Here is a 9717-nt window from a genome sequence, read left to right on the forward strand (position 1 = left end):
AAGTGGGTCATTTTATTCGAGGCACTGCTTACCTGCGCGCTTGCTTGCTTTCTTGCTGGACGCAATATGCACGCGCGCGCGCGTGCGCGTGCGCGCGCGCGCGCACGCGCGCGCGCGTGCGCGCTGCTGTCAGATGACATTCGCAAGTAATTTCCACCTTGTCCTCCCGTGACAATTAAAGACGAATAAATGAGCATCTGTCCGCAGTTACGCCCAAAATTCAACAGCGCAACGCTCCAGATGTGAATGACTCTGCCCTTAATGATCGATTCCATACTCAATAAATTCTGCTTGATCATATTTGCACCTGATGAGCGCATGCGAGCAGCCATGCAGGCACTAAAAAGGCGAACAGACTCGGCCGAACCAGCTGGCCCAAAGCTAGCTAGCTCTTGGTTCGGTTCGGTCAGGCCTTCCCTTCTGATGACTCTCTGTCTGTCTCTCTGTCTCTCTCTCTGTCTCTCTCTCTCTCTGTCTCTCTCTCTGTGTCTCTCTCTCTCTGTCTCTCTCTCTGTCTCTCTGTCTCTCTGTCTCTCCCTCTCTCTCTCTCTCTCTCTCTCTCTCTCTCTCTCTCTCTCTCTCTCTCTGTCTGTCTGTCTCTCTCTCTGTCTGTCTCTCTGTCTCTCTCTATCTCTCCGTCTCTCTCTCCGTCTCTCTCTCCGTCTCTCTCTCCGTCTCTCTCTCCCTCTCTCTCTCTCTCTCTCTCTCTCTCTCTCTCTCTCTCTCTCTCTCTCTCTCTCTCTCTCTCTCCTTTATTCCTTATTTCCTGGCGTTGATTTGACGCACAAATGGCGCTTCTATTTGGCGCTTCAAACTAATAGCTTAGACCGTGTCGTGTCCTCGGGATATTTCGAAACAAAACAGACAAACCCCAAAAAAAAAAAAAAGCCTCATGATCAATCCAATGGAGGCTTTTAGATGCGTTAGTGAAGTTGCTCATTTTTCTACGGACGTGTATTTTGCCCTATTCGGAAATGTCCAAAGTCTGCCTGCATTGGAAGGTGTAACATGCAACGTTTTGAGGGCTGTTCATGCAACCCAAGTATTTATTTGAGTGCTTGATTGCCCGTATTTTGATTGAAAGTATAGGCTAATACACGAAAGGAGCGACAAACATATATGGCACGGTGCCCTGCGCTCACACAAAACATGGTTGCCCAACAAAAATAAAAATGTCAGCCATGACGTTCTCCCTACTGTGCACAAAGATGCCAAAAGCTCATTTTTGTTCCTTTTGATGCAGTTTTTGCATCGACATTAGAGCATGCGTGTATGCCTCACCCAGTAACCAGTGAATGCGTTACTTGTTTTTTTTTCTCCTCATCTTTGAGAAAGCTCTGAGTTGCCTGCATGCGATGTGTACACGCGCAAACACTAAAACTACTGCCGGGTTTTGAAAAATGGACCGACCCAGGGAGATAGGTCCATTTTGACCCAACTTTGGGTCGTTTTTGCATAAATAAATAAATAAATAAATAAATAAATAAATAAATAAATCATGTTTTGTAAGGAAATGTGTTGTTTGTGTAAAACGCTCGTCTAGTTTGTACCCAAACTGGGTTGTTTGAAGCTGTGCAGCTTTTTTAAGGGCGACCATATCAATTGCTTATCACACAATTTAAATGATGAAGAAAGATTTGGAAAATGTCTGTAGGGGATGGAAAGCCTGGTCATGCAAGTTTAGGATCACTGGTCACAGCAAAGTTTTGGGATCCTTTTGTCACTCGAGCGGGCGCCTTGAGCTGTTTGGGGGCGCGCATGCACGCACGCACACGCACGCACGCACTCAGGGCAAGCCGAGATGATTGACGACGAACGTGTGTGTCTTTTGTCTGCAAGGAGCCACCGCCGCCTCTCTTAACTTGAACTTGGACTTCCGACGAGACGCGTCGTCCCCGCAGGATTTATTTGCTGCACCTCGCCGCATGCGGCCGCCATGTTAGTCATTCACTCATGCTCTCTGCACGCATACGCAACTTGACGTCTTGCTCAAGAAATAGAAATAGGACGATGGCATCTTAGCTTGCTCGCGTCTTCAACTCAATAACGGACACCATTTATTAGTGTACATGACCGAATTATATGTGTTCGGGTGCTTGCATGTGTTCCCCAAGTTCAACATTTTGTGAATGATAGGGATGATGAACAAAAGACTTCCCCTTTCTTCCACATGCCCCAAATGCGACGTCACAACACTGGCCATACAAGGACGTTGCAAAATGCAGATGCAGAAGAGCTGATTGGCCTGATAGTGTTTCTTTTTTTTTTAACTCGTGCAAAATGCAGTTGAGTTGAGCAATATGTACTGGGAAAATATTTGAAAGTCGTGCTGCAAACACGACGTTTGTCTCTCTGCGTTGTCAAACGGAACGTGGGCCAGACGTATTTTGTATTTGTTCTTTAAATATGTGTGTTGTGTTCAGGTGTCCCTAATGATGTGACCCAGAGTGGGAATCAAGGCAACATATGTGAGCATGCCTGCATGGAATACAGTTCAATGCGTCTTCCATATGCCTTGTATTCACGTGGACAACAATACCCACACTAAATAAATGCATTTAAGGGAATTGTTTTCCGGGAAAGTCAAACCAAACCAAGAAATTGCTTCCTTTGCGAATGATGATTTTAAAACCTTTTTTTTTTCTCTCCCCTCAAATGATGCAAATGTGCGTGTCACTTTTTGGAGCACTCAACTTGCAATCTCTGTTGAGAGTATTACCAAATTTAAGCCGCATTGAATATTTAAAATATAGCGGAAGAAATGGATGGGTTGGACGTGTAAATATTTCCAACACTGTCCGGTCTTCCATTGATGCTAACGCTCACACACACACACACGCGCGCGCGCGCACTCAAATAATAACATCCAATTTCTTCCAATATTATCCCTAAAATTGTTTGCGCCTTCTCTTTGGGTCTCGTTGGTACATGTTGTACCTGTGTGCACCTCGCACTCTCCGTCGCAAGCTCACTCAGGTTGGAATTGGAGCAATCGGAAGCTAAAGCGTCGATTGCACGATCCGAAAGCCGCATAAGCATCCAACCCATTTATTTTGAATGAGAAACAAACACTGAAATATTTTTCCAGCTCTAAAAATATTTTGCGGACATTGGCATGTCCACCTTCTTCCTGCACGCGCACAAGCACGCGCACTAACTAACTCCGACGGGTACCTCGGAGGCCTCATTTATTGATAAATATTTGGGCTGATGTTCACGCAAGTTCTCCCAACTTCGCGTGACTTGGATGTGCGCTTTAGTTGCGGCACTTTGCGCTATGGTGTGGCGTGTGAAAATTCTTGTGCAACGGGATGAGGAATGTGACAGGAATTTGACAATCAATGCGTGTTGGGAGGGACGAATTAAAAAAAAAAACAACGCACGCACTATATGCTTTACATTTTTGTTTACACGTCCCCTGGACCTCATTTACGTTTTTATTTCTAACCGACTTTGGCATTTCTGTACATGCCATACCTTTGGCTTTACTAACATTTGTCATTTTGAACGCAATCAAAAAGTGCTAAACAGCAAATTGGACGCTATACTTGGGGTAATATATTTTTATTCCACGATAAAGAACAGCTTGGAAAGATTTTCACTCGCTCTTGCACTTTAAAAATATAGTTTCACACACACACACACACACACACACACACACACACACACACACACACACACACACACACACACACACACACACACACACGCACTCACGCACACACACACCACCTATGCATCACAATATTGCAGCCTTGAAAATGGTGGGTTAAATACAACTCAATTTATTTCAGAAATTAGACCGAACCAGGACGTGTGGTCAATTTCACCCCACTTCCTGGATTATTTTGCACAAAACAGCCCATTTTTTGTTCAAAACAGCCAGCAAATCAGTTTTTTTTTTTTTTTTTTTTTTTTGCAAAACAGGACATTGGGTGAAATTGACCCAACTTCCTGGGTCGGTCCAAATTTTATACCAGCAGTTTTAAGGGTACACCTGCACAATTTACTGCGATTGGGGTGGGGTGGGGGTCCCGTCAAGACAATAAGGCTTCATTTTGACATAAAGCACCCTGTTGTTATAACAACAAAAATATTGCGACTCATATGACTTCCACATCGCAAAACGAGACCTCCAAAATATTAGGAACGCACCAAGCAACAAATAAGTGGAACTTACATACATGGTGCTGATTTAATTTCTGATGTTTTGAAAAATGTCCTCTCTCGCGTTTTGGAACGGTGAACGATTGGAGGTGTGCCTAATGTTATGTCCGATCAAAAGGACGAGAAACTTACTTTTTTTGTTGAATTCAGTGCAGTGAGATGAGGAAAGCGAGACACACACGCACATCATCCCTCCAGCAATGCTGACTCACACTGATCCGATTTACCGGTTGCGCACTCGCCTTGACTTCCAGTAAAAATGAATTTAGTCACTGCATGCAGGCATTTATGCTCGTTGCATGGTTCATTCACGACAAGACCGGACGGACTGCAATCATTTCACCGTGTGCGCATTTACAGCATTCTTCCTGAAAGTGCATCGAGAAGTTGAGTGCTGTGCGCGCTTGAGGGCAAAGCTAAGAGTCGCCGGCACATTTCCTGACGCTAGCGCGGGGCGGCCTCTGTTCTGATGCCAGTCCAAACCTGATTGCTGTTGGATATGTGCATATGCGACCTCGGTTCCCCCCTCGAACCGAGTCCTCCTCTTTGAGGAATTTTTTTGCAGCAGAGTATATTGCTAGACTTGAATGTGTTCCGCATGCCGCCATCTTACTTTTCGGCATAGCGGAAGCCGCAGGTAGGCCTGGGCTTGGCTTGGTCAGGCGAGGCAGAAGTAGGGCAGAGCAGGGCAGGTCGCCCGCCCGAAAGTGGGCACGGAGGTTCTCCCCTCTCCGAGACACAGCGACCCATGTGTGCATGCACGCACCTCCACCTAAGCCGCCAGATGCGGATCCGTAAGGACGCATCAAGTTTGTTTGACAATAAGATGTCCGAGTAGCTACTTGAGGTTGAACGGAAGGAAGGCGCGTGTATACATGACGCAATGCATGCACGCATGTTTTGGCAAGCCCGACTTCCCAAATATTATCCGCAACAATTAACAACTTACGCACTTCCTTGTCGTCGTAATCATGAAAAAAACATTTAAATTAGAAATGACAAGCGAGCAGAATATTTTCCTTTGCTCACTCCATGCTTGCATTCAATGTTTTTTTTCATCCACACACGCAGCTAATAACATCAATATTTCTTGCACCGGTTTAAATAGTGTTGTGGTGATAAGATTGGAATTGTTGCCCAGTGATGGATTGCAATAACGACAAAACGTCCCGACTTTATAGAAGCCCCAAAGAGTCCAAATTAAATCGATAGGACAACTTTGGGGAAAGTTCTCTACAAATTGGAAAATAATTTAAGTCCATCTTGAAGTGTTTTTGTTGCGGGACGTCAATGCAAAATTATCGGCGTCGTAAAAAAAGATTTTTAAGTCTGTGGTTAAATATATTAATTATTCAACTCACCGAAAGCCTTGCAAACAATATTCGCTATGACTTGTTGCTATTTCATTATTAGCTTTGGCCATTTTAGATTTTACCTAAAAAAAAATAAAAGAGAGAGAATAGAATAACTTTATTATTGATACAAACAATTAGTTGAAGTGTCAAGCAAGGACAACGTTTAGAATAGTGTCAATATTTGATGAACTATAACTCATAAATATGCTCTTTTTAAAATATATGTAAATATATATTCTTCCTACCCTTGAGCATTATGATTTGTCAACCCACTATGATCGTAATGTGTAATTGTCCAAATCGGAAAGCGTCCTGCAGCTAAAACGAGAAGCCCCACGCTCAGGCTGGAGTTTGCGTGGCCGAACTTTCCATGATCGAACTGCGCCGGCGGCGGCACTTGGAGTGTGGCTTTTTCCGCTTTTTCCGCTTTTGCTTTTGCTTTTGCTGATCAAGACGGGATCACGTGCAGTTGCGTTCCTTCAAACAGAAAGCGCCTGTAAAGAGCAATTCGTTTGCAGAGTGTGAAGTTCATTCTTGTCCGTCTAGACTCCGATTACGACCCTGTTTGTCTGCGTTTTTTACCTTGACCTTGGACTTCCGTGCAGCTGCCGCCTATGCACCCTTCGTGCTTGTGTGTTTTTTTTTTCTTAAGACAAAAGAGCTTTAGTCCCTCTCCTCAAAAGGACAGAGGGGCTCTGCTTCCTTACTGGCGTGCACGCGCACACGACGGCCACGTACATTTCCCAGGACAACTCAGGAAAAAAAATGTTGATCAACTGCATGCAAAGACGCTCTTCACCGCTCTCGCTGCTTCATGAATGGCTTGTATGCTTGTTAGTTATCAGCTACGGGCACTAGGAAAAAAAAAGTCCTCTTCGTGCAGACGGGACTCTGCCCTCGCCTATGCAGTTTTACCTCTAAAAATGCAGCTCGATATGAATGCGCAAGTCTTCCAAAGCAAAACACCGACACGGCATCAGGAGCGCATTTTCTAGCTTGACTGCATGCTGTGTGCGCTGCAGCGGAATGAAGCATAAAAGTATCTTGTCAAATAACTTGTGCGTTTTCAGCATGGCGTCTAAATAAAGACACAGTGCTTTCCTTGTTTTTGTATTTGTCAAAGGGCCTGAAGCGTCGGCAGGCACTGCTGTCACGCTTCTCACTGCAGCCTCATGCGCTTGAATATGACTGCAGTCAAGATGCAGACCGGCCCCAAAAAAATCCCGCACACAAACAAAAGTCGTCTAATCGTTTCCCTTCAATGTCTCTTTTCGGCCTGCGGAAAGGCACACTAAGGACACGCGTGTGAGTGTGTGTGTGTGTGTGTGTGTGTGTGTGTGTGCGTGTGTGCGTGCGTGCGTGTGTGTGCGTGTATATATGTATATATATATATTATATATATGTACATATATTATATATATTATACATTTTATACTTAATTGCAGTGTGCGTATTTATGTAGTCCAACTTTATATATAGCGCATTTCACATACGTATATGTGTATATATAAATACTGCTATATTTAGCATAGTATATATACACCCAAATATATATAAACACTGTGTGTGTATATATATATATATATATATATATATATATATATATATATATATATATATATATGTATACTCACATATATGCATATATAGATATACATACATATATAAACACTGTTATATTTATTGTATAGTACATATATATACACATATATAAACTCTGTGTTTCATATATATATATATATATATATATATATATATATATATATATATATATATATATATATATATATATATATATATATATACATATATATAGTGGTGCCATTTCCCTATAGTATATAGAATTTCTCGTCTAAAAGGCTTTTAGCCGCACCACACACAGGAGTATTTCTCAAAGAATTGTTCATAATCTCAATGTTTTTTTGTTGCTGTTTGTTTGATTTTTTTTTGTTATTTTGCCATGCTGGTATCTTTACATTGAACATTTTGGGGAGGCTTAATTAAGTTGGGAGACACTCGTCTCTATGAGAATGTTGAGACGTAAAATTCTAATACAAATATTCGCAATAATTGCTTCAACAATATTTTCTTGGATGATTTATTGCACACCTATATGCACTTTAAAATCATCATTTAATTTTTAGATTTCTCAAATGGTGGTATTTGCCTATTTAGCCCTTTTGAATGAAAAGCAGGGCACCTTGAAAGACTTTTCCAAGATTTGTACGGGGACGAACGGGTCTCTGATCCGGACACTTGTTTCAATTCAACAGGTAAGTGCCCTGTTAGGCACCTCCGGGAGGGAGCAGCTTCGGATTGCTCAATGTGTGACCCATGTAGCTATTTATTCTGCTGCAGCGGCGGCATGTGACGGGAGCCTTGGCAAGTGTTATTCGGGTTTTGGGAAGACGACCTGATCGAGCATGAGTCGCGCGCGTGTTTGAACGTAACAAGATGGATCCTTTGTATTTTCTTTGCTGAAAGCAACAGTTGGGAAAAGACACTTGCATCGAAGCGCTGCGCGTAAGGCAGGTGGTGTGGAAGAGAATAAAAGTCACGGTAGACGTGAGGAAAGCTACGATAGCTCTGTTGCGTTTGCTGCTTTTTTGCCTCTTGTGGCCTTTGGCGGCGCATGGAAGCCGGCTAAAAAGCACAGATTGTTTTCATTTGCCGCTATCTTCCCCAGTGCGCAAACTTCCCTTTAAGGGAGTGAGGCTGGCCGCCGGGAGCCAATGGCAGCGCGGCGTGGCGAGCAGGAGAAGCGCTGACATGCGAGCCAGTGGCTCTCTTTAAAGGGCTCGCTGGCTCGCTGGCTCTCTGGATCGACTGTGGCTGTATGCGCGGAGCTCAGGACCTGTTAGCGTATCACGTGCCACATCCTTAATGAAGTGGACGCGCGAGAGGCGCCCGTGTGCGCATGCGCCGGGTGTAAAAATGTAGTTGGAAATGAGGTGTCCGTCTTGGAGAAGTCGACTTTTAAAAAGCATCGGCAGCCCCTGATATGACGACTTCGCTGCTTGTGCATCCACGCTGGGCGGACACCTTGATGTACGTGTATGATAAGAGCCCGAATGAAAGCGGGCCGAATAAGAGCCAAACAATGGAGGCACTGAGCGGCAATTGCCCCGCGACCCACTGCAGGGACCTGATGTCGCACCCCGCCCTGGGACGCCACTCCGGCACCATCGGCGGCGGCCACCACCACCACCCACACCAGGGCTCCGTCTACTCGGATATCTCCTCGCCGGACGCCGCTCGCCAGTGTCCCGCCCCACAGTCGACGTCGGGCGCCTCGCTCGGCTACGGCTACCCGTTCGGGGGCCCCTACTACGGCTGCCGGCTGTCCCACGCGCACAACGTCAACTTGCAGCAGAAGCCGTGCTCGTACCACCCCGCGGACAAATACGCCGAGCCCAGCACGGCGCTGCCCAGCGACGAGCTCTCGAGCCGGCCCAAAGAGTTTGCCTTCTACCCCAGCTTCGCCGGCTCCTACCAGGCCGTGCCGGGCTATCTGGACGTGTCGGTGGTGCCCGGCATCAGCGGCCATCCCGAGCCGCGACACGACGCGCTCATCCCCGTGGAGGGCTACCAGCACTGGGCTCTCTCCAACGGCTGGGATGGGCAGGTGTACTGCTCCAAGGACCAGACGCAGTCGGCTCATCTATGGAAGTCGCCCTTCCCAGGTAAATCACGGTGCATGACCTTTCTTTTTTCCCCTTTTCTCCCCCCTCCTTTTCTCTACGTTCCTTTTCTTTTCTTTCCCTCCCCACCCCCTCCACCCCCCCTTCGGTGCCGTGCATGCATCTTCCCCTGTTTTTGTGTGCGACAAACAAAGTCGTCGCGGCTATCTGAAAGCTGCGGCCGGCCACGTTGTTTACGCTCGGATATTTTTCTTTGCTTTCGTTTTACACGCGACCGCGCTCCACTGGCAAATTCGGGAAAACACACTGTGGGGTGCCCCGAATGTGCTCGACAAACACACGCGTCCCGAGGTCCGTTTCGTTCTTTATTTCTTTCTCTCGAGGTGGACTTTGCTATTTTAAGGCTGCCTTGCCCTTCAACTTGACATGCAGCAAACCCCACGCGGGCCCTCAGAAATGGGAAGGTGGAAAAAACAAACAAAAAAAAAACAAGAGTTACAGTACACTTCGTGGCCTGAAGTGCAGAAAGCGAGCTTCTTCAGGTCCTGTGATGG

At 45.6% G+C, this 9717-nt stretch overlaps 1 protein-coding gene across 1 annotated transcript in view; it reads left to right on the forward strand.

Moving 5' to 3' along the window:
• The first annotated feature begins 8474 nt into the window (after positions 1-8474).
• hoxc13a (homeobox C13a) overlaps positions 8475-9717 on the forward strand; it is a 4177-nt gene continuing 2934 nt past the window's right edge. Inside the window, exon 1 of the mRNA XM_085911903.1 lies at positions 8475-9205. Within this exon, the coding sequence (XP_085768029.1) occupies positions 8524-9205 (682 nt within the window). The 5' untranslated portion in view covers positions 8475-8523. The remainder of the gene's footprint in view (positions 9206-9717) is intronic.

The sequence above is a fragment of the Syngnathus leptorhynchus genome, chromosome 1, assembly GCF_054491065.1.
Source record: "Syngnathus leptorhynchus isolate UIUO chromosome 1, UIUO_Slep, whole genome shotgun sequence".
NCBI classification, from domain to species: domain Eukaryota; kingdom Metazoa; phylum Chordata; class Actinopteri; order Syngnathiformes; family Syngnathidae; genus Syngnathus; species Syngnathus leptorhynchus.